Source organism: Emys orbicularis, chromosome 4 (assembly GCF_028017835.1).
Source record: "Emys orbicularis isolate rEmyOrb1 chromosome 4, rEmyOrb1.hap1, whole genome shotgun sequence".
Lineage (NCBI taxonomy): Eukaryota > Metazoa > Chordata > Testudines > Emydidae > Emys > Emys orbicularis.
In genome coordinates, this window is record NC_088686.1 from 92,200,023 (window position 1) to 92,226,232 (window position 26,210).

Here is a 26,210-nt window from a genome sequence, read left to right on the forward strand (position 1 = left end):
CTTGCCAGCATAGCACAGTACTTTCTAGTCTCCTTATTGCTTCCAGTATCAATCGCTGACACACACCATAGTTTTCCTTATGTGCACACAGTTAGTTGTCACTGGGTCATTGTACACATTACTCCAGCCATTTGGTATTAATGTTATGCTTTCCCACATAATTCAAACCATCAGTGACTGCATCTAACAGTTCACTTGCTATCCTTCTTTCAACTGGGTGTTTTGTAGCCCAGCCTTTGGCAGCTGATTATTGATTGAAAGTTGGATTCTCAACAACAAAAAAGGGAATATTAAAGGCATAAAAAAATATTCTGCAATTTTCTAGTCTATTTTTTGTTTCAGTTCTGGAGTTATTACAAGATATCCATGTGTGGCTGAAAAACCATGATACTTCCTCCTTATTGTCTTTGGCCAACTTTCTCTTGATGTACTTAGCAGTGGCAATGCAGTATTATCAATACCTTCATCCTGATTCAGATTCTAATATTTGTATCTGGTTATCCAAAGTCAGTGGTTCTGGTGTCTGTTCTTTCAACTGCATTTTGCAAAGTGGTTCTTCATGTGGTCTTTCCACCCCCTTCTTTGCAATTTTTGCATCCAAGATTCTTTACTATCTTCATGAATTTTCTCAAAATAGCTATGAATTCGGTCAATGGGTCTTCCACTTTTGCTCACGTTGAAATAGTTTGACTCTAGTCATTGTACTCACTGAGTTCAGTTGCAGCAGCTGCATTCCAGCTAGCCAGCTCAAGAGACGGATAACTGGACCGGAAACTACTATGGCAGTTTATCTCAAGCAGAAACTTCTAAATCTGGAAATTTCCCTTGTTTGTATAGCGAACACAACATTTTCACTGCTAAACAAAGAAGGGGAATTCCAAGATTCAGAAATTTCTCTTTGAGGTAGCCAAAGCAATACCATGCAGCGTAAGGTTAAGGCTTTTTTGTTTTATTTAATTTCCTCTTAGTGAATTTTAAACTGACCATATTACTGCAAAACTATCATCAAATTGCTAAAGATTTTTCAGAAAGATGTAGGTGAAGTAATTTTTTTTTTATTGAACCAACTTCTGTAGGTGAAAGAGACAAGACTTTGAGCTTGACCCCCACATGATTCCATCTAATGCTGTTAAAGGACAAAAAGGAAATGATTGTCCATGCCACTTTCCTTCTGTTCCAGCTAATGTGGGTACATCTATGAGTATACGCTGTGCGCATATTGAGGCACTGCTTGAAGAGAGTAGAGGGAAGGTGACATAGGCAACTTTTCTTTCTTTCTTTTTTGTCCTTTAATAATGTTATACGTAATCCTATAGCTGAGAGTAAATGGACTATAAAAAGGAGGTAAAGGGCTTATACATTTCAGCAACTGTGGAGTTAGCAGAGTAAAGATGTGCATGTTAATGGGGTGTGTTGGGGCACTGATGAAAGAGGGTAAAGTTAAAGTTGCTCATGCATTTGCTGGTTTTCAGATGAGTTTTGCTCAACTCAGTTCTGCAAAGGGATGACATACCATCAAGCAACCGTAACTCTGCATTAAAGTATTTTTTGCCCTAGAATTTCCTAGGTTTTTTTTAAAGAGGAAAAGATGTTATTGGTAGGAATTAGTAATCATTTAGGCAGTTGTACAGATCATTTCCCCCCCACCCCCAAGGAGCACACTGGGCCAGCCCCCCTCGCCCCCAAAGAAAAAGAAAAACAATCCACATAGCAGCTGAGCCCCATCAGACCTTTGGCATAACTCTCCAACCAAGCCCCTGATCTATTCAGTGTATCTCCCCCCTCCAACCAGGTCCCTCCTGTGACGTTAGGAGTGTAATATAATATTTCACTGGAAGGTGACAGGGCCAGAAAGAGTTAATTAACTCACAGACTGACCTGACATGGCCGAACTTTAAAGACAGGTTAGGGAGATATGTAAATGGATAGAGCTTTGAAATGCAAGTATGCATTGTTAGAGATAGAAGGGTAGGTGTTTGGTCAGGCCTTGTGATGTAAGCAAACAAGTCTTGTCTATTGCTATAGCTTTAATTCAAAGATCAAAAAGGGAATATTAACATTTATGATGATACTTGAGTGAAATAGTATTATTGTCTATATGTCTCTTTGAAGGTTGTGGTAACCTGTATCTGAACTGTTTAATGGATAAATTATCCTGTACTAATTGCCTTGATGTTTAAAAGAAGGAAAGTTAAGCCTATTGTTTTCTCAGGCCAAAAGGCTGCTGAAAATGTATAAAAACCTCGGGACACGATCCTTCTGCATCTCAGATCTGCTTTGGGTTTCAAGAGGGGGAAACCCTTAAGCCACAAGGATTGAGATCCCCTGTCATTGACTGGAGCCACCCTGAATATGGACATTGAACTATAACCTATGGACTATATCTAAAAGGACTTTTGGCAACTACAAGCTCACCTCTGCTGTGTATCTGAACCTCAAGAATTGAATTCAAGTCTGTATGTATATTGATCTTTTAACCAACACTCTCTCTCTCTCTCTCTTTTTTTTTTAAATAAATTTTAGTTTAGTTAATAAGAATTGGCTATAAGCGTGTATTTTGGGTAAGATCTAAGTTATAATTGAACCTGGGTAAGTTGCTGATCCTTTGGGATTGGAAGAACCTTTTCTTTTATGTGATGAGATAAGATTTTCAGTAATCATCATCATATCGGACAGGTGTGTCTGGACAGAGGCCTGAGGCTGTGTACTTTAAGGGAACTGCATTGTTTGGACTTCTGAGTAACCTATATGGTAATATAGAAGCTGTTTTGTGCTGGCTTGATAAATCTAAATATTGGAATATCCACCAGCGTTTGGGGTTTGTCTGCCCCGTTCTGTTTGCAGCTCACCCTAATTGAGTGACCTCAGCTGGCTCCCACGGGCAGCACCATCAGACCTCCCTACTATTGTACACAAGCCTCCCCACTACAAGCAGGGAACTCGTCCCCCTTAAGTCTTCATTTCTTCATATACAAAATGTTTCTATTGCAGAAAATTGCCATATCTGTCACAATGGCAATATCCTTGTGACACCTTATTGAATTAAGTTTAACTGTCTTTGGGGTCCATTGTATAAAATGAATGGTTTATGTAGTATTGTGGGCTGTGATCATACATAACCTCTCAAAGGGGGAGATGTGATAGATATAAGACCTGGGGTTTCAAAGGAATATATTGAGCATACCAGACAAGATTAGAATTTGGAACAAAAGTGTGACCTTTCCTGGGTAGTATCTTGGGGAGTAAATACAAATTCCCCAACTCAGGATATGCAAAAACCCAGCCGATTGAAGCTACACCCTGAAGAGGGGGCCTTTGTCTGCTGACCACCGGTTCCATGGACACCAAGATCAAAGGCCCAAGCTGTGTAAAGGAAAGACTGAACTATTCATGGTTGTTCTGGTTCTGAATGAGACAGTAATGAACTTGTAAGCATGGGGAAAAACCCTATTGTGGGTATTGAAGGACTGACACCTACCAGAGCCTAAAGTTGGGGTGACCTCTGGTACCCTTTTTAACATGTGTGTAAGGTTCTTTTCTTGTTTAGTATGTTTTTGCTGTAATGCTTTCAGCTTAAGAATAAATGTGGTTGCTTATAAAGAGCTGTATGACCATTATGCTGTTTGTAGCCTGCAGAGAGAAAGCAAAGTGCAGATGCTGGCCTGTTTAGGCAGCCTGGCTTGCTTGGAGTATCACAGTGCAGGCAGGGAACTATGCAGTTTGGAAAAACGTCAGTCAAGAGGGAGAGACACCCAAGACAGCTGATGGCTGAGGAGTCAGGAGCCTCGAGTCCGTGCCCTAGAAGGACCATAGAAGGGAAATACGGGTACAGCTGCCCTGAACTGTGACAGCTGTTAATTCCCCATCTCCTATAACCTGACTCGCATGCAGTGCCTGGATTGAAGGACAACAATGTTACAGTGGAATAACGTTCCTAGCAGCGTTTCACAATGGTTGGAGGGTGGGATTTGTGGCAAGGCTGGTGAGAAAAATTACAAACAGGATTTCTCTTCCAAAATACGGATAGATTTATGTTTGAGAGAAACCCAGGTGTCCAAGCTTGTAATTTTTTCTGTGCCATACAGTACACGTTTTCCAGTCAGCCAAGAACTATTCAATTTCCTCATTAATCTTCTTCCAACACTTTATTAATAGCTTTCATGCAGTGTTGGGGTGCACCAGAAGAGCTGGGGGTGCAATGTCTCCCACCGTTGATCCTCAACCTCGCTTACCTCTCATACCATCCAATCCACTCCCTATAACCCCCTTTCCTCACTGCAGGCCTGAAGCCCTCTCCTATTTTCCCACATACCCCCTCCTCCCATGTCTAATCCCCTTTCCCCCAACCTACCTTGATGACATTCCTCCCAAAATGAAATTGCCATTTAGGACTCACAAACTGCAGCAGCCTCAAGACAATCAGTTCAAAGTCTTTTTGTTTTAGGTGGGGGCTTTTGTTTAATTTATCCTTAGTTTTGTTAGTGATAGGGTGAGTTCACAGCCATCAACAGGTCTGTGATTCATCCAGTCATTAGTGCCTTAGCTAAAAAGTATTCTCAGTTTGGGTCCTCCAAAGATTTAGTGGGTGCCATGGAATATCTGGGTAAAACTCAACAGACTAAGACCATTTTGACTTGGATCACATCAGCAATTTGATCTCTAGCTCTGGGCAAAAAGCCATCTAGAAACATTTTTTAAAATGGTTATTTTTTCCCAGGGCTTATATCATTGGAACCCCAGCTCAAACAGCGACCCAGATTTGGAATTAATCCCACCCTGCAAACTCCTGAGGCACACCCAATTTCAAAGAAATTGGACTAAGCATATTGACTTTTAGAGGATTTAGGAAAGCCCATCTTTAAACAGAGGTCATGATGCAACTTTAACAGTATGGAAGCACCACTAAGTTATAGTGTCTATGTATCTCAAATGTACTGAGACACCTAACTGATTTAACCTTTCATGCTTAAAAATGCAGACTGGTTAAAAGACAGTCAATGCATTTTATGCACACATGTTTCAGTACTACTTTTGACCCCAGGGTCCTCAAGGGCACAACAGAACTCGAAGTGTTTTTTGGAAAGGACAGGAAATACTCATCACAATGATATGCCTTGTTATTTATTTCTATCTCAAAGACAAAAAAAAAAAAAAAAAAAAATCACCAGATCAGGAAATTTTAAAGACATATTTAACTCCAAGGATCTTGCTAAGCAAGTGGGGGAAAACCATACACGTGCATAAAGTCATGAAAGGGTTGATGTTTTGTCAAATGCAGTAACTTACCCTTACCTCCCTTGTTGCATTCAGACACCATTTATTGATATTGTATAAATATTTTTATAGATCTTTGGAGTTTTTTGGTGTGCATATGTTTTTTCTCATATCAGTTTCTTAAAGCATCATGGCAGCTTCAAGCTAGGTTCCAAATGTATCTAAAACCTATTCCTGAGGGAACTTTATTTGATGCATGGGGGGGAGGGAGGGGAGAGGAAGAGAAACGAACACGCAAACTTTATTTTTATAATGTATTTCACATAAACTGTATCCCAAAATGCTGTGTACTAGATAACAGTTACAAAGTTAAAATAAAGCAAACAAATTGAGAGAGAACAACAGTAAAAATGGGCAGCATTTCTCTCCTCCTACCCAAGCTAATAAAACAAGATTGCCATAGTCAGATAGCCATTCTGAAGCTTAATAATTACTTTAAAAAAAAATTATTTAAAACTCACTAAGTCTCAGATATCAGCCATTAAACATGCTATATCAGCGGTTTTCAAACTGTGTGTCATGACCCTGTTCCAATGGAGTCGCCAGTGCTGGCGTTAGATTTGCTGGGGCTTGGGGCTTTGCCCCCCCGGTTGGTGGGGCTCAGACTTTGGTCCCCACTCCTGGGGTCGTGTAGTAATTTTTGTTGTCAGAAGGGGGTCGCAGAGCAATGAAATCTGAGAATCTCGGTGCTATATCATCTTACCTGAAAGACCGCATGGGACCGAGAAGATGAGGCATTCATATCAGTGGGGTGCTGTGTTCTATTCTTGTTTCCATAATCCAACATCTGAAGGATCTCCTCTGCACATTTAGGCTACAAAGTGTTGAGATTACACAAGAAATTAGTAATCTTTATGAGATTTAAGTAGGGAACAGGCTTTCTATACAGTTGATAAGTAATTAATGGTCTTAAAATTCATCCTAAGAGGAGTTACTTGAATTGTGGGGGGAGGGGGAAGAGAGAGAGAACTCAGTAAGGCAGAGGGGAATTTTCTTTTTGAAACCAAGTCACTTAAAAGAAAGGTTTTTTTTAAATTAAGAGAAAATCTTTGAATTTCTGCAACATGATACCTATTTTAATAAAAAATATATAGTAAGTTTACATACATAGACCAGTGGCGCACAAACTTTTCCACTCGTGTCCCTCCTTACCATTAAGGGAATTTGACCACCCCCCCTCCATTACTGCATAGCCAAGGCTTCCTCAGCGGTAGAACTTGCGCTGAAGACGGAGTTGGGGGTGAAACTGGGGATAGAAGAGGAGCTGGGATGGGGGCGTGGTGTTCCTTCCACACCCCCTGTGGAGGCTAGCCCGGGCTCCACCGCACCTGCCCAAAAACATTCCTCTGAGCATCTTCCTTGGGGGGGGGAGGGGGGGCTGGGGGGGCTCGAGAGGGAGGGCGGGGGCAGGCCCCACAGTTTGCGCACCAGTGATGTAGACAACTCTTTATAAGCTTATTACAAACACAGAACTACATTATAGAAAGTTACAGCTGCAAAGCCAACCTCTCAAAAGTTACGAAGTGCCAGAATTAAGGCTTCCCACGTAGCCTTAATTCCACCCCTTTCTGCATATGTATTGTAATGAGGTCTTTACTTACAGGATCACATACTACTTTTTTTTAAGAGGATCTCGCCTCATTCATGGTGGAGTTGACAGTGCTCAAGAAATGAATCAAGGTTGTGTTTGAATAAATCAGGTTAGCGAGGCTGTTGTCTGTAGGATCTGTGACTCATTTGCTGCAGAAACTGGAAGGTGTTTAGTGAACGAGGGAGGGGGCTGCAGGAAGATAAAAGACTGCCCTTTGGTTTGAATGCCTCCCTGAAAACCGTATTTAATCCCTGCATCTGCCACAAAGGTCCTATGTGTTGCTGGGCAAGTCACTTAAACCAAACTTTTCACAAATAGCCATTCAATTTTCCTCATTTTCTGGGTGTTCTGACTTGAGATACTGGGGGGGGGGGAAGATTTAGAGAAGTGCTGAGCAATCACAGCAGCAACTGAAGTCAGTGAGAGCTGTGCTCTGAAAAGAAAGTGCTTTAAGCTTTGGAATAGGAGGGAGGGGAAATCAGACCATAAGAATCTCAAATTGTCCACCCAAAATTAGCATATACTTTTGATGTTGAAGCATCTATGCTTCAGTTCCCAATACATAAAAAGAGAATATGCCATTTTAATTTATCTTCACAATTCTCCTGTGAAGTAATGTCTATGAAACACTCAGATACTATAGTGAGTTGAGTGTCATAGAAAAGCCCATGAGAAAATTAATTCTGCATTCAAAGCATGGTCTGAACAGCGTGCAATGAACAAGGCCCGAGGCCATACACTGAAGGACGAGAACAAAACAAAATATTGATTAGCTGCTCACTCATCCATCCATTTAAAATGAACAAGGCAGGGGTCCTGCGGAAAAGTACGTGATCACGTAGACAATCATAATGCATATGCACAACAGAGATGCACTAACGTTGCAAGGGAAATCTTATTAGCATTCTTTAAATTTAATTTTTTGGTATGTAATTTCTTAAACAACAGAAATTCCATTAAGTGCAACCATATTGACTCTCCCATGGGTACTCAGTAGGTTAGAATGCTTAGATCCACAGCTCAGACCTCTGCTAGTTGCATCAATAGAGTAACGGACAGAAATATAGTAGAACCTCTGAGTTACAAACTGATCGGTCAACCACACGCCTCATTTGGAACCGGAAGTACGTAATCATACAGCAGCACAGATGAAAAAAAGCAAATACAGTACTGTGTTAAATGTAAAATACTAAAAAAATAAAAGGAAAGTTTAAAAAAGATTTGACAAGATAAGTAGACTGTTTGTGTGCTTGTTTCATTTAAATTAAGATGGTTACAAGCAGCATTCTTCTTCTGCATAATACAGATTTGAAACTTTACTAAGGGCTTGTCTACACTGGCACTTTACAGCGCTGCAACTTGAAAAAAAAAAACGAAAAAAAAAAAAAAAACACCACCCCCCCAAGCGCTGCAAGTTTCAGTTCCCAGCGCTGGTAGCTAGTCCCCTCATGGGTGTGTTTTTCTAATAGCGCTGGGAGAGCGATTACACAGCCACATTAAAGCACTTTAACGTTGCTTGTGAAGACATGCCCTTAGTCATATTCAGATGTAAACTTTTGAAAAAAGAAAGAACTATAACGTTTTGTTCAGAGTTACAAACATTTCAAAGTTACAAACAACCTCCATTCCCGAGGTGTTTGTAACTCTGAGGTTTGGCGGTGGTAAGTTGTCATCCTCTGTGTAGGTTAGCCATGAGAGGGAGATGAAGCACACATTTTGCCAATGGCTTTCATAGCTATTTGCGGACAGCAGAGAAATGAGACTCAGGAACCCTGGATTCTATTCCAGCTTCTGAGGGGAGGATTCTTGAGTAGTCACATACCCTTCTCCCCCCAGCCCTACACATCATCCCTGACCCTTTCAGTTCCTGACCCTACCAGTCTCTTTCATCCCAGCCACCCCTAATCCTGTCCAGCCCTAAACCCAGCTCCTTACCCCTCAGAGCTGTAGGCAGGCTGTGTTCTCCTAGTTCTCCACATTGATTGGGTCCAGCAGGAGGAACGCAGAGCAGATTAGAAGCAGTCTCTTTGCTCTTAGTTCCTGTGCCTGCCACCACAGCAGTCCCAAGGAGGAGCAATTGCAGGGAAAAGTCCTGCTCAGTCCCTGAACCCCCTAGGCTGAAGCATATTTCAGTACAGATGCAACCTTAGGAGAATTTAGCTATCAAACTCTAACACCCTTTGAGCCTGTGAAAACAGATTTTCAGAGGGTCATAATCTGTTCAAATCTGGCCAAGTTTTCACAGGGATGGTAGAAGACACATCCCAGGCACCAGGGAGACCCCCAGGCCAAATTTCAAGTCCCTGCTCCAAAGCACAGATGTGCTAGAGCTTCTCAATGAAACAGCTAGAGTTTAACATACTGTCCCTTAACCTCAATCTGAAGAACAGCTAAACCATTTTTGATGAAGTTTTCAAAAATAATTCAGCCTCTGGCAGATACCCAACATGGAAAATTTCAGCCTAGATAGCTAAAGTTATAAGTAACTGTAAAAGCATCTTATAAGTGTCAGGGAACACTGGGTGTAAGCATCGCTAGCTGTGCCACCTATAATAATTGTAACCTGTTGGTTAAAGCAGGATAGAGGGTGTCAGAACTCTTCAGTTTTATTCCTGGCTCTGCAAGTGTCTCATCAGTCTTGTTTATATTATAAAAAATTGATGTGTTAGCTATCAAGTGGTCTCCCCGATACAATGGTAACACCTTGCATTCATACACAAAAACGTTCCCAGCAATGCAAAGGCAATACTGTCATTGGGGGACTAGTCTTAACTCAAGCAAACAAACCATACAACAAAGCTTCACTGCTGCATTGCCTGTGTGAACAGAGATTACTTGTGTAAAAGCTTCAAACTGTGCAGAGTCTTCTCATTCTACCCCAAGAAGTGACCGGTGAACTTTAGATGGCCTTTCTGCACTCCCACACACAGGGTTCAGGTTAGCTGAAATATTCTAGAAGTTATCCAGAAAACACTGCTTCAGGCAGCTCTGCTGGGGAGACAGAGATACTACAACAATGAAGAAGAATGCACAGCAAAGCTACAGTGAACATGAAACCAAAACACCATGGCTAGTGGGAACAGATAGCAACACTAATAGTTACACTGATAAGTGAACTAGTGAAACACCACCACTAGTTCAATTATGTAGCATAGAAAGAGTCACTGTATAACTAAGGGCTTGGCTACACTTGCGAGTTACAGTGCATTAAAGGAGCCCCGGGCGCACTAGCTCACTACCTGTCCACACTGGCAAGGCATGTAGAGCGCTCTGACTCCAGGGCTAGACCGCTCCTGGTACTCCACCTCGGCAAGTAGAATAACGTTTGATGCGCCCCCACTGGAGCGCCCCAGCGTCAGTGTGAACGACGTGTTGCATTACTGCGCTCTGATCAGCCTCCGGAAACGTCCCATAATCCCCTTAAGTCAAGTGGCCATTCTTGTCATTGTTTTGGATATGCCCTTTGAAAACTCTGTTTGACAGCCGGCATGCTTATCTGCTCCGAGACAAAGCAACCATTACTGTGGATTGCTGTGAGAGAGAGAGGCATGGGGGGGTGGAGGTGGGGAGGAGGAAATGTCTGCTGCTGTCTGAACTTACAAGACAGCATCCTGACGTGCTCTCAGCCCCCCAAAAACCCACTCTCCCACCCTCATACACATACACACACACACACTCCTTGTCACACTCCATTCCATCCCACCCCATTTGAAAAGCACGTTGCAGCCACTTGCATGCTGGGATAGCTACCACACTGCACTGCTCTCTGTGGCTGTTGAAAGAGCTGCTAATGTGGCCATGCCAGTGCGCTGTCAGCGTGGACAGACTACAGCGCTTTCCCTACTGCGCTTTATGAAGGCTGATTTAACTCAAAGCGCTCTACATCTGCAAGTGTAGCCATGCCCTAAGCAAACTGCTTAGTCTCCAAGTCTGTAAAAAGGAAAAAACTCCCCTGATATTGTGGCGAAGCTATGTGTCTTAGGCCTGGTCTACACTACTAAGTTCTCAAAGTAGCTTACTTTGACCTAGTTGTGCATGTGTCTACACTTACATTTGTCTCCCACTGATGTAAGTACTCTGTCCCTGTAATGGGGCAACACCACTTCCTTGAGCTGTGTTGAGCCATGGTTGATGTACTGACTTTGATGCAGCGTGAGTGCAGACACTGTTACTTATATCAACCTTAATAGACCACCAACAGCTGTCACACATTGCCGAACACTGACCTCTTTGGTCATAATCTCAGCTGCCCATGGTTCATAGACACCAGAAGGCCTCCTTCCCCTTTAAAGCCCTGCAAATTTTTGAAGTGCCTTTTCCTGATTCTCCAGCTTGGCAAGCATACCTAGCAGCTCTCCATTGTTATGTGCAACTGCCTGGCTGACCATGCCAACTACACACTCCGTCTTGAGTAGACAGGAGATAGTGGATCTCTTGGGCCAGTGGGGAGAAGAGGCTGTGCAAGCACAGCTACGGACCAGACACAGAAACGTGGACATCTAGGAGAAAATTGTGTGCAAGGCAGATGCAGAAGTACGATAGAGACCAGAAGCACTGCTGCGTGAAAGCAAAAGAACTGCACTAGGCATATCAGAATGCCAACAGTTGATCCAGTGCTGAGCCGCAGATGTGCCACTTTTACAAAGAGCTGAATGTCACACTTGGCAGAGATCCCACCACCACCCTGCACAACACTGTGGATACCTCCATAGAGCCCAAGCCACAGGCTCCTGGCGTGAACAATGAGGAGGAGGAGGATGGGGGTGGGCTGGGATCCAGCTATGTAGCGAGCCAGGAACTGTGAGACTCCATCGCAGTCCAGTCCGGTCCGTCTTGGCAGTCCAGCATGGGTGAGCCCGATGCAGGGGATTGAACCTCAGATAAGTGTGTAATTGTATTTCCCATTCAAATGATGTACTGATGTCACACCTAACTAAACAGGACACAGCTATCAACTTTTCATTAAATTTACTCAGATGACATAGCAGTACAATAGAGAGTTATCTGCTTTTCATTTCCCTGTAGAGATAGGCGATGGGGAGGGCCAACTGGAGCAGTTTATGTCCCTTGAATCCTCCTGAGATCTCAATGAAAATTTCATGGAGTTACTGTGCAAATCTTCTCCCAAAAGTTTCTAGGGAGGCAGCCTTATTACTTCCTTCATGATCGGACACTTCCCCATGCCACTCAGCGACAACTTCGGCAGGCACCACTGCAGTACACAGGCTAGCAGCATACAGGCCTAGTGGCTTCGGGACGCCAGCAGCAGCTGTGCTCTCTGTGCCTTTGTTACCCTCATGAGCAAGATATCAGCTAAAATCACCATCGCCTTTGGAAAATGGTGTCAGCATTCAGTACCATTACCCTGTAGTCATAGTTTCATGCAAGCAATTCCCTTCTCATTTCCCTCACCTCTGGAGGGCCATGTCATCCTGACTGGTGCTGTGAGTGGCACCATGCACAAGTACTCTGAAGCAGACATGTCAATTAGCATACCTTGTTTAAAACTCTAGGGAAGGCAGTTCTGAATCTTAAATTTTCCCCAGTGTGACTATATTGATAAAGGTACCGCAGTGGGGAAATGGGATCCTGGGAGGAAGCACAAGCAGGAGAGCGCAAGAGGGGAGGACTCCTGTCTCATACTGAGAAAGAGGGACGATCAATGAGTTATCTTAAGTGCCTATACACAAATGCAAGAAGCCTGGGAAACAAGCAGGGAGAACTGGAAGTCCTGGCACAGTCAGGGAACTATGATGCGATTGGAATAACAGAGACTTGGTGGGATAACTCACATGACTGGAATACTATCATGGATGGATATAAACTGTTCAGGAAGGACAGGCAGGGCAGAAAAGGTGGGGGAGTTGCGTTGTATGTAAGAGAGGAGTATGACTGCTCAGAGCTCCGGTATGAAACTGCAGAAAAGCCTGAGTGTCTCTGGATAAAGTTGAGAAGTGTGAGCAACAAGTGTGATGTCGTGGTCGGAGTCTGCTATAGACCACCAGACCAGGGGGATGAGGTGGACGAGGCTTTCTTCTGGCAACTAGTAGAAGTTGCTAGATCGCAGGCCCTGGTTCTCATGGGAGACTTTAATCATCCTGATATCTGCTGGGAGAGCAATACAGCGGTGCACAGACAATCCAGGAAGTTTTTGGGAAGTGTAGGGGACAATTTCCTGGTGCAAGTGCTGGAGGAACCAACTAAGGGCAGAGCTTTTCTTGACCTGCTGCTCACAAACAGGGAAGAATTAGTAGGGGAAGCAAAAGTGGATGGGAACCTGGGAGGCAGTGACCATGAGATGGTCGAGTTCAGGATCCTGACACAAGGAAGAAAGGAGAGCAGCAGAATACGGACCCTGGACTTCAGAAAAGCAGACTGACTCCCTCAGGGAACAGATGGGCAGGATCCCCTGGGAGAATAACATGAAGGGCAAAGGGGTCCAGGAAAGCTGGCTGTATTTTAAAGAATCCTTATTGCGGTTGCAGGAACAAACCATCCCGAAGTGTAGAAAGAATAGTAAATATGGCAGGCGACCAGCTTGGCTAAACAGTGAAATCCTTGCTGATCTTAAACGCAAAAAAGAAGCTTACAAGAAGTGGAAGATTGGACAAATGACCAGGGAGGAGTATAAAAATATTGCTCAGGCATGCAGGAGTGAAATCAGGAAGGCCAAATCACACTTGGAGTTGCAGCTAGCAAGAGATGTTAAGAGTAACAAGAAGGGTTTCTTCAGGTATGTTAGCAACAAGAAGAAAGTCAAGGAAAGTGTGGGCCCCTTACTGAATGAGGGAGGCAACCTAGTGACCGAGGATGTGGAAAAAGCTAATGTACTCAATGCTTTTTTTGCCTCTGTCTTCACAAACAAGGTCAGCTCCCAGACCGCTGCACTGGGCAGCACAATATGGGGAGAAGGTGACCAGCCCTCTGTGGAGAAAGAAGTGGTTCGGGACTATTTAGAAAAACTGGACGTGCACAAGTCCATGGGGCCGGATGCGCTGCATCCGAGGGTGCTAAAGGAGTTGGCGGATGAGATTGCAGAGCCATTAGCCATTATTTTTGAAAACTCATGGCGATCGGGGGAGGTCCCGGATGACTGGAAAAAGGCTAATGTAGTGCCCATCTTAAAAAAGGGAAGGAGGAGGATCCAGGAAACTACAGGCCAGTCAGCCTCACCTCAGTCCCTGGAAAAATCATGGAGCAGGTCCTCAAGGAATCAATTATGAAACACTTAGAGGAGAGGAAAGTGATCAGGAACAGTCAGCATGGATTCACCAAGGGGAAGTCATGCCTGACTAACCTAATTGCCTTCTATGATGAGATAACTGGCTCTGTGGATGAGGGGAAAGCAGTGGATGTGGTATTCCTTGACTTTAGCAAAGCTTTTGATACGGTCTCCCACAGTATTCTTGCTGCCAAGTTAAAGAAGTATGGGCTGGATGAATGGACTGTAAGGTGGATAGAAAGCTGGCTAGATCGTCGGGCTCAACGGGTAGTGATCAATGGCTCCATGTCTAGTTGGCAGCCAGTTTCAAGCGGAGTGCCCCAAGGGTCGGTCCTGGGGCTGGTTTTGTTTAATATCTTTATTAATGATCTGGAGGATGGTGTGGACTGCACTCTCAGCAAGTTTGCAGATGACACTAAACTGGGAGGCGTGGTAGATACACTAGAGGGTAGGGATCGGATACAGAGGGACCTAGACAAATTAGAGAATTGGGCCAAAAGAAACCTGATGAGGTTCAACAAGGACAAGTGCAGAGTCCTGCACTTAGGACGGAAGAATCCCATGCACAGCTACAGACTAGGGACCGAATGGCTAGGTAGCATTTCTGCAGAAAAGGACCTAGGGGTCACAGTGGACGAGAAGCTGGATATGAGTCAGTGTGCTCTTGTTGCCAAGAAGGCTAACGGCATTTTGGGCTGTATAAGTAGGGGCATTGCCAACAGATCGAGGGATGTGATCGTTCCCCTTTATTCGACATTGGTGAGGCCTCATCTGGAGTACTGTGTCCAGTTTTGGGCCCCACACTACAAGAAGTATGTGGAAAAATTGGAAAGAGTCCAGCGGCGGGCAACAAAAATGATTAGGGGTCTGGAGCGCATGACTTATGAGGAGAGGCTGAGGGAACTGGGATTGTTTAGTCTCCAGAAGAGAAGAATGAGGGGGGATTTGATAGCAGCCTTCAACTACCTGAAGGGGGGTTCCAAAGAGGATGGAACTCGGCTGTTCTCAATGGTGGCAGATGACAGAACAAGGAGCAATGGTCTCAAGTTGCAGTGGGGGAGGTCTAGGTTGGATATTAGGAAACACTATTTCACTAGGAGGGTGGTGAAGCACTGGAATGCGTTACCTAGGGAGGTGGTGGAGTCTCCTTCCTTGGAGGTTTTTAAGGCCCGGCTTGACAAAGCCCTGGCTGGGATGATTTAGTTGGGAATTGGTCCTGCTTTGAGCAGGGGGTTGGACTAGATGACCTCCTGAGGTCCCTTCCAACCCTGATATTCTATGATTCAGTGTGTTTTATCTACAGCTGCTGCCATTGGGGGGGTGGGGGGGGGGAGGAGGAGGAGGAGGAGGAGGAGGGAAGGGGTTCCCTGGAAGGTCTCCTCCCCTCGCAGAACACCTGTGTCAGATAATAAAGGAGGAAAAAAAGATGACTCAGGATGACATGTTCAGTAAGATCCTGCAAGCGAGTGCTGCATCAGACAGTGAGCAAAGAGCATGGAGGGTCAACATTGTAGACAGCCTGGAAAAGGAAAAAGATGACAAGAGAAAGGCCCAGGAGTCACAGCAGGAAAGAGAGAGGGAGGTGTACCAGGACATAATAAGACTTCTTTGGCAACAAACAGATGCTACAGACTCTTGTTGACCTAGAGGTTTAACAGTCATGGGCTTGCCTTTCTATGTAGTCCATGGAGAATTCCAGTATAGCAACCTCTCTACATCCCTCCTCAATATTCCATGTGGCATCGGGGGCTGCATCCCTACTCCTACCACTCCACTCTGGGGAACATTACGGACAACCACAGCTTCGCATACACTGACCTGTGAAAGCCACAGTTGCGTTATGTGCAAGTGAAATGCACATGAATATTTTCTCCTTGTTAAGTTCTGTTCCATTCCTTTATTAAGGTTTTAATGTATTTGCTTTTAAATTGAACAGTTTTCTTTGCATTGATTTTGTTCCTGAATAAAATTCCATTATTTGGAAAATAATTCCTAGTTCCCAACATATGCTGAAGAGTGCCTAGCAATTCTAAGAGCACCCGCTTACTTGTTACTATATAGTATGACAACTCATAGGATCAGTGACAAAAGTGTAACAATGATAAATGTACAGCAAATATCACAAAATTAATAGGTCTGCTAAGTGTCATATTCACTGATCTACATCAAGCACCACACAATTCATAACAGGCCCCAATACACCTCAAAACATTACAGTGGCTCACTGTTAAAGTGCTCTTTCAAAGCCTGTTTGAGCGATATAGCTCCATATGGAGGTCTTCTAACACCTTGCATCTGGCTGTTCAAACTCAGCACACAGCCGCTCCACCTCTGCAACTTTCCCCCCTTTGCTTCACAGATATTATGCAGAACACAGCAGGCAGCTATAACCACTGGGATTTTTTTCTACTCACAAGATTGGACCTCAGTAAACACCAGTGTTCCTTTAATTTACCAAAAGCTTATTTGTCATTATGCACCTGCTGAGCCAGTAGTTCAATCTTTTGTTGGCGTCAAGGTAGCCGGTGTACAGCCTCATGAGCCAGGGGAGTAAGTGGTAGGCTGGGTCCTCCAGGATCGCTACGCTATTTCAATATCACCAATGGTAATCCGCTTGTCAGGAAAGAAAGTCCCTCCTTGTAACTTTCTGAACAGTCCTGTGTTTGTGTTCTTAAAGATATGATCATCATGCACCATCCATGACCAGCCAACATTGATGAACCATCCCCAGTAATACCTCAATGCTTGCATAATCATGGAAAAATAGCCATTTCTGTTGATGTAGTCTGTGGCAAGGTAGTCTGGTGCCAAAATGCTATTGTTCCATTGCAATTCAGGAATCCCATTGCTGCAAATCAATCCACTATGTTCTGCATATTGCTGAGTCACAATCCTGCATAGCCGCAGATTAATGGCCCTGCACACTTGCATGACAACAGCCCCCACAACGGATTTTCCAAGTGACTGGTAGTAATCTAGAATGGCAAGGTTCCACAATGTGATCACCACTCACTTTTCCACTGTTAGTGCAACTCTCATTCTGGTGCCCCTGCATTAAAGACTGAGGTGAACTTAGCACACATATCTAGGAATGTGACCTTGTGCATCCAAAAGTACTGCAGCCTACTTCTCATTATCACAATGCAATCCCACTAGTCAGTGCTTGTTTCTTGAGCCTAGAAGCAGCACTCCACTATCTGCAGCTGCTCTGTGAACTCCACCAGCAACCTTGAATTGGTTCTTGCTATGTCCCACAGCAATCTGTCCCCCAAGAAGTGGTTGTATTCCCCACTGATTCAACTCAGCAAATACTGGAGTATGTGTGTCCTTTGCTTGCAACAATTACAACGATGGAGCCTGCGCAGCTCTACACTATGCTTCTGTCAGAGATGGCAGACAGCGAGGGGGGACCATGTGGGTTCGTTGCATTTCTTTTTTAAAAAGGTGCAAAAATTATAGGATACAGATGACATTATGGGATGAAGACAATTATACGCTAGGAAGCTGACCCCTTGCACCCAATCACCCCTGTGCAACTCATTTCTGCTCCATCACGCATTGCCCAAACTTCCCAAAAGAGTGTGCTGACTGGTTGCATACTGCAAACCCATAGTGCACCGCACTGTACACTGACACAAGCACTCCTGGCAAGTATGCACAGTGCCAATGCAAGGAACCCAGTATATCACTTGTGCACGGGACTACTAAATATGGCAGCTTTATGCAGATGTTGCTCTCATTGACCAAGGTTTGTAGTGTTAATATGGCCTCAAAATGAGTGATCTTCAGAGGATAGGGTTATGCAAGATAAAAGTATTATTTACATACCTGATGTAATGTTAATCCTTGAACTACCACCCCTTTCTGGTTATCTTCACGGACAGCCAGTGGTCCTGAATTTACTAGCAGGTCACGGATCTGTTCATTGTAGACCTCCAGAAGAAATTTAAAAAAAAAAAAAAAAAAAAACACTTAAAAAAATTAAATCTTATTGTGCTTGAGATTAAACAAGAATAATTTTGCTCCACTTTCATGTATTCCTGTTTGTTCAAGTGTCTTAAAATAAACTAAAAAGAGCTTAATTCTGTAGGAGAAAAATTTTAGCCAACTCTTTCCCCAGGATTAATGCTTGTCTGCAGAGTATAATTTATCAGTTAAATTGGTAAGTGTTACAAATTATATTGGGACATCACGGTTTGCTAAAATTCAATGAGGTATGTACACATTTGCTCGAGTCTTATTTCTTATTCTAAAAGGTTACATTAGGCTTCAGAATCTATAACCCTTACCACAATCTTAATGTGGAATGCCTCTTTGCTACTATTTATGAAAGTAGCCCTCTCCCAAATGCACTGGAAGAAGCAGCAGTGAAGTGAAAGGGACACAATCTTGTTACTGGTTGGTGAAAAAGTGGAGTTTGATGGGGAGTTTTATGTAGCAGCAACATACGCAAACTTTTTTTGCCAGTGAAGCACTTGGGTAGAATGCAGTGAAAGACACGTTTATGTCTAATACAGAAACACTTGAGCACATCTGTACTGATCCTACACATTTTCTCTGTACTCTAGCAGGAGTTGAAAGATCAAATTGTTTTCATTTGCTACAGCTGCTGTTGCTCCTCCTCCTAACAGGAATGAGAGAGCAACGTGCAAGAGTAGCGTTGTGATGGAAAGAAGGGGTCAAGTACAACCAACAACGGAAGGAGGTGGTAGTAGATAACATATTCTACAAACCACTGGCAAAGCAGCTTCAGTTGAAATGCCCTTATCTACAAATAGGTTTTCTCTGGTGGAATTCAGAAAACAGTTTTCAATTTAAGCAGTACTGTAGCAACCTCAAACAACTTGAAAAAGTCTCATAACTGAAAGGGGAAAAACTGAGTCTGAATTACAGTCAAGTGATTCCACGCTATTCATAGGCATTTCAGTTGTGCTCAGCGCTGCAGTTATCAGCCAACTCAAGGATATTTTGTTGCACATAATATGTGTGTGTTTTATAAGGGTGTATAATTAAATAATTTGGAAAATACTGATGATCACTGGAGTATTCAATGAAATCTTTAGAAGAAATTGTTCTTATTGGGCAGCACCCTATTTTAAGATTTACCCTAAAAACATCTCCAAATCATTGAGCACGGTTCTGCTCTATTTCTATTAGGACATCTCTCAAGCACCCAGTTTGTGTCACTCCTTAATAGTTGCTTCAGACAGATTTCACTCTATTTTATAGATGAAAATATTCTTTATTGATAGCAATACACAGAATATAGCTGTTAGCTTACTTCTAGATATGAAACTGCAACAGTACACAGTTTCTCTTCTTTCATTTGATCCATGCAATTGTAAAGGTCCATCATGGTTAGATACATCACTCCGGGTTCTTTAGGTGAGCCCAGCATCGTGTAGGTCTTTCCCGCTCCTGTTGCGCCATATGCAAGCACTGAATTTTCAGAAAGATTAGTTTAAATATGAGTACCATATCACTACAACAATTATGAAATCTACTATAATCCCAATATTAATTTCTTACAACATAGGTCTTCTCCTTGGTCTGTGTATGTAAAAAGAGAGACAAAATAAAAAGTGAATCTGCTGCCTCTGACTGCTAGTGATGAAGCTGCAACTGTTCAAAATCAATTTTAGCACCTAAGTGAGACTTCCAGAAATTAAATATGACTTGGTCAATTCACAGAGACAAACTGAAAAGTTACCTGTACAATTGTATCCATTTAAAAAGCCATCAAGCACAGTTTTGGTAGTGTGTTCAAAAACTTCTAATTGAGATGAATTTTCATCAAAAACAGCATCAAATACAAATTTGAGATCCTTGTTTTTCCTCTTGTTAATATCCCTATATGCTATTTTCTTCCCATGAAAGAAGCTAACTTCCTCTTCTTTTGGATCAAAGACCAGCATGTGCTTGTCTACAACATGAAGCACTTTGCTAAAGTTGCCTTCTTTTTCTTTTTGATTCTGTGGACGGACACGGACCACCACTCTCACATGATTGCATATATCTTCCTGGGTAGCAGTAGACATGATGATGCTTTGGTTTAATTCTTCTTTGCTGCCAAGAAGAATTCTCCAGACCAAGCAACTGAAATCTCTTCTGTAAATGAAAACAATTATAAGATGACTTTAGAATTCACAATGTAGCTACAGCTTTGCTATTAGCTCATGTCCAAGGCAACAACATCTACCAAACACACAAGCCCAATTTTCTAATTTATTAAAAAGTTATTTCATCGAGACTTAAGTAGTACATTTCTTATATTAAGATCAATCTACAGCCATTTGCCTTTTCATGATATCAAAGGAATAATACGCTCACATTTCCAGCATAGCGTCCAATTCTTCAAATAGTGTCCAGAACAATTAATTTATTGTTAAAAACTTATATACAATACACAGCAGCTTTATCTATATATACATACACAGAAATAACCCCACTTCTGGAGATAACCAGATTAGCAATATATATATATTTTTTTTAAAAGGAAATCAGATAAACTATTAGCCTCAAAAAGTATAGTATTTTCAACCTCACCGCTTCCCCATATAGTACAAGTTATGTTTTTCTGTCAGGTTACAGAAACCAATTTGAAGACTGCAAAACAGCTCGGATTTAAGCTTAGCCCTTGAACTTTGCTGCTGTCTGATGTTGCATTTGTTGATTGATGTATATACAGAATACACTACATGCTAATGAACCTATGCTGACTGAGCAGTACATATGTACATCTTTCAAATCAAGTTGGCCCATTCCTGAAAGCTTGTGATTTAAAGCCAACAATAATCAGAATTTGGGGTAAATCAGCATTTTTGGTTTTCTTTTCTTGCCATTTCAGTCAGTAATAAATCAGAAATAAAAGAAGCGTTTTTTATTGTTTTTAATTACGTTTTTTCTTTGTAGGACTGAAAGCAATGGAAACTAAAACCCTGTATATTCATGGAACAAGTACACTTTGGGTAGAAGTAGCTGCACAAGCTTCCCCAAACTGTGCTATCAATGTTCTTCAAACAAAGGGATCGTACCATATCACAATAATTCAGTATATAGTCCCATAAGTCTTTGGTTCACAATCCTACACCCAGCATGGATTAGCAATTTTTGTTCTACTTTATTTCTGTTTATTGCATGGCCTCTTAAGTAGCTCCTCCTCTGCACTGACCAGAAAGCTATATGCTGCTTGAGTAGAAGTGGGGCAAGAGGAGGAGCATTCATAGTTGTTACTCTTGCTTGAACTGAATGCCATTGCAGCAGAGAGTTTTTAAGACTCCCTGTGTCCACCCAGCATTAGTGAATCCTGTCCTGCAGGACTGGGCCTGGGTTCCAGGTGTTGCAACCCAGTGCACGTAGTTTCAGCATCACTCAGGTTTGGCCTGCCCATCCCTGCGTCATAGCCAAGCTAAATTTGAGTGGTGCCGTGAGCACCCAGGGCTGCAGGTTGTAACAACACTCAAATTTGATCTGGCCACCTGCCCATCATGACGACTACAGAGGGACAGCTGGGCCCAATACCTGAGTGGCGCTGCAACCGTGTGTGCCAGGTCACAAAGCCCAGAGTGGGGAGCCGGACCCAGCCATACAGGAGCTGCTGCACTGAGTGAATTTTTCATTTCATATTGCAAAAAAACCACAGGGCTCTACTTATGCCCCAGTCCATTTAGCACAGCCAAACCCATGTGCCCATGCCAAGTTGCATGGAAGTCAATGGACATTGCACGGAGCAATTTACAGGAATGGGGCCTGGGTTTGCAGCCAGCCATATGTGAACTGCTCTCACAAGTAACTATGTTATCTCAACATGGCAGGAGAGAAGACAACTTTTAACGAGTCTAAGCTGCACATTTGCAGTAGCAGGGTAGATCTACAGTCAACCAACTTTCTTACTCTCTCTGCCCCTTTCCTCGGTCCTATGCTTCTGAGCACTGTTAAGACTACATACAATGCCAAACGTAATAATCAGGTACCTGTAAGACCACCAAGCCCCAGGCTTCAGAGATAATTATTCAGGATGGATTGATTTAAATCACCTAGAGGAAAGCCTTAATTTACATAGTTGATTTTAGTCAACTTTTCCATTTGTACTTTAGCTATTTTCTAAATAAAGGTCCATTCTCATTGATTTACAACTAAATAGAGCATTTACACTAGATTTGGTACATCTTTTTGGTACTTAAAAGGTTACACTATATTTATATACTTAATATTTTCAGACTCTTATTAGTTGCACGTTTTTAGTATGTTAAGCAATATATCATTCACCATTTTCTATTTACTAAATAATTAAACTTTTGCTCATTATGTGTGTGTAATAGGATGGTAACTGGAATGTAATTAAACATACAGAATATCATATAAAATTTATTTTTATTAAACAAAACAACCTTACATGTTTTGGCTACATAACTGTCTCTTATCAAAACATGTTTCACATTTACAACATATGTTGTATTAAATTTAGATTTCATTTTAAACAGGATTTAAAACAAAAAACAAAATAAAAAAATTGATTTAAATTAAAAAAAAAAAAAGATTTTATCCATCCCGATAGGATTTTTTTTATGGTATTTGTTACTTAAATACAGTTAAAAAAAATCCTATCAACTCAAGACAAATTTAGGTGACAAATGTGAAGACTTCATATTCTATTATCAGGGGGGAAAAAATCTAAAAAAAAAAAATAATAATTAAAATGTGTATTTATTCTTGATTTCTCTGCTAGGCCTTAACCCCCCACCCTATGATATCAGTAAGTGAATCAAAGATATTTGTTAGCTTATTATATTAAACTACTTGTGCTGATGAACAAGATACTGTAGAAAGCCCATAAAATCCTGCCAGCCATAGGGCAGAAATCTAACACATTTTAGCTGACAGCATTGCAAATACCACTTTTTACCTTTTATGTGCCAAGTGTCTGCCATCTAAATAACTAAAAAATAAAAAAGGCAGCCCATAGAATATTAGACTATTTACATAATCAAATTTGGAGCCATATTCCTGTGGAAAAGTCAGGTTGTGAGATTTATCCAGTATACCTGGATGAGTTTATTAACTGGATACTTATCTTAAAACAGATCACCAATTAAATGATTAATGCTATATAAAGAAACTGCTAGGAAACAATTTCAAATTAGTTCAACTAGCATAGCTTTTCCACCAGTATGGAGGGATCATAATTGGATTGAAAATAATTGATCAACACTGGCTATTTAAAACTGAATTGATTTTTAAAAGCTGTGCCTTTCAACAGTGTAGATAGGGGTCTAAATATAGGTATATTTAATTTAAAAATTCACAGCAGGGCTTGAAAACAAATACACTCATCTACTCTCCAATGGTAACTTTCCTCTCTGTGAGTGAGATGATGAAGGGCACTGAGCTATTGTTTAGTTAAGCATTTATAAAAGAGTTTTAGCCCTCATGATTACGAATATAAGTATACAAATGTGAACTGTTGCAGTGCTGTTTTCATAAGGTCTTGTCTAAACCAGGATAAAAGGTTTTTTCTTGTTTTTAAAGCTGTTAGATAACATTTTAAAAGCCTAAAGTAAACAAGGCCACTTGCATTTTAACACATTAGCTGGTAAAGATGAACTCTAGGTGACCACAGATTTCTATAGTTCCTGTTGATGTGGGAAACTACAAAATAAATTGAATTTGTTTATAGGGCAGATTCAGGATTGGGAGTTTATAAAGGAGTGCTATTTCATCATCCTGAAAGTTCTTCTGTGATGCACAGTGCTGCTATGAATCCCATACACCCTACATGCTGGGTATGGTACAGTGTGAATGCAAACAGATACTTATTTCATATTATCTTCCAAAATAAAATCCTCAATTAAAAATGAAACATTCTAAATGATTTTAAAACATCCAAAAATAGTTCCAAACCTAGCATTGTCAGAATTCCTTAGAAAGCTCCACTAAAAGGGATTATTTTTAAACAGTTAGGAAATTACTGCTACTGTATTTCTAAACTAGTCAGGCACTAGTTACCACCATGTAATATCGCCCAGTAAACCCTAATCTTAGTTTCACCAGATTTTTAAAAAACAGTAAATATCACTTTACGTAAAAAATATAATGGCCTTGATTTGTCCCCTCTACTAACATTAAATCACTTGAGTATAAACGAACCCCAAACAAAATATTTAACGTGGAGTCAATATAAAACTCTAGTGGTCTGGTGGCAAAAGTAATTTACAGGAACATTGTTAACTTTAAATCTAGATAATTTCAAAGGAGTTAAAGGTAATTTCAGGCATTATACCTATCCCCAATTCTATTTGTTTTTGCTTTTAAAATATTTGGACCTCATCCTGCAGAGAGCTTCATGTTGCAGATTCCCACAACTCTTGCAAGATTGAGCATTTCAGAATAAGCATATTGTCTTTCTGTCACTGTGTGAAAGAGCCACACAAACGACAGAGAAATCTATTTACACAAGGGAAAGAAGGAAACTAGCTACACACAAGTGCTATCCAATAAATTGACAACAGGATTTTTCCTTTTAGAATAATCTTACAAGTTAGGTATGAAGTAAACGTTTCTCAGGCAGAAGTGCAAGTTTTAAACTGACAGCTTCCCTTTAATTCACAGCACGTTTATCATGATGATGATGACCAGGCCTCTGATAACCAAGATAAATATTTCTCTTGCCCCTCCCAAAATACAAAGTCCTTTACACAACAATCTACAAGCTCCCGCCTCTAGAATATCACCATTATTATTTGCACACAGTGTCAGGCAGATAGTTACAGCTGTAACAAAGCCCGGTCCCCCCGCCAGCGCCAGGCCGGGCTCCTCTGCGGGCGGCGGCTCCAGCCCGTTCAGACGCCTGCACCCCACCCGCGGCTTGGCCCTAGGTGCCAGGGGCTTCCTCCGCCGGCCACGGAGAGACTATCGCGTGGGGCAGCGGGAGCCGCACTCACCTGCGGGCAGGGGCCGCTGCTCGCTCGGCCTAGGCCGTACCCCCGTCACCTCCTTCTCTAGCCTCACACTGACCAAATTCAAACACAAGCGGCCCGCCTCCCCTCGCCACCTCATTGGCCCGCACTGCCATGACGTCTCTAGTGCGACCGCGCCGAGGGCAAACGGGACTGATTTGATCGGAGCGGGGATCCATCCGGGCTCAGTTCAGTCCTGGTAGGCCTGGTGGTGGGGGCAGCGCTATTCTTCCTGCTAGGAAAACGTGCCCCGTGCCTAGGGGGTCTGTGCTTATTCCGCTTGTTCCTTTTGGGGGTGTTGTCACGTGAGAAAGGGGAATATAATTCCGAGAAGCCCCTTTCAGGGTCCTGTTCTGCCTGAGGGTGGGAGGCAGGTGGCCTACTGGGCGGGCCAGCAATCCATCGTGCACAAAGGGGTGAGTGGGAGAAGGTGCATTAAGCCCCCGGGTGGGGGTGCGCATGATACTCATAGGGCTATATGCCACGTTGTACTGCATTTGGATGAATACATCACAAATAGTTGTACAGGTAGCTGAGCAAATTTTATAAGAGAACTGGTGAATATTGTAGAAATCAACCACATTTCACTTTAAAAGGCAAACGACTATTCGCAAACAATCTTTTGTACTATGCATTTGTCTCGACATGTTGCATACACAGGCTCACAGCAGGTAGTATGCAGTGCTGCTCGAGTGGGAACGTGTCTGCATGTGCAACAAGCCCTGCTTCTAGTATCAACATTCATTCAAGAGGAAGATAGAACAGAGATTGGGAAACTAACAATAGTTTAGCATGCATGCCCACAAAGTATTGCTGGATTGGACTAAAACTTTACTCAGCCTTAATGTTTGAAATCGTGACGGGCACTTCTGTAGTAGGCTGTGTGTGTACAACTGTAGTGGTGATTGTGTGGGTGTATGTTTGTGAGTGAGTGAGAAGAGGTTGGTATGTACCTGAGGTAGATTTATGCATATGTTTCTATGCAGCTGAGAGGTAGGTGTGGGAGCAGCAGGGGTTGTGATGTTAATGACAAATCAGTGTCGGAGATAAAACCCCATACAGTGCGAAACCCTGACCTGGACAGGTCCGTCCTACATATCTGCCACTGGCAGATACCCGAGGTGTCTTTTAAAACGTTCGCAACGTTGCATAGCTTTTCATGCCAATA

At 42.4% G+C, this 26,210-nt stretch overlaps 1 protein-coding gene across 1 annotated transcript in view; it reads right to left on the minus strand.

Annotated features, from left to right (window-relative positions):
• The window catches only part of KIF18A (kinesin family member 18A), a 115,354-nt gene extending 90,196 nt beyond the window's left edge, over positions 1-25,158 (minus strand). Inside the window, 5 exon segments of the mRNA XM_065403923.1 lie at positions 5,978-6,088; positions 17,916-18,020; positions 19,369-19,526; positions 19,798-20,195; positions 25,028-25,158. Of these exon segments, the coding sequence (XP_065259995.1) occupies positions 5,978-6,088; positions 17,916-18,020; positions 19,369-19,526; positions 19,798-20,195; positions 25,028-25,158 (903 nt within the window).
• Positions 25,159-26,210: the final 1,052 nt, after the last annotated feature.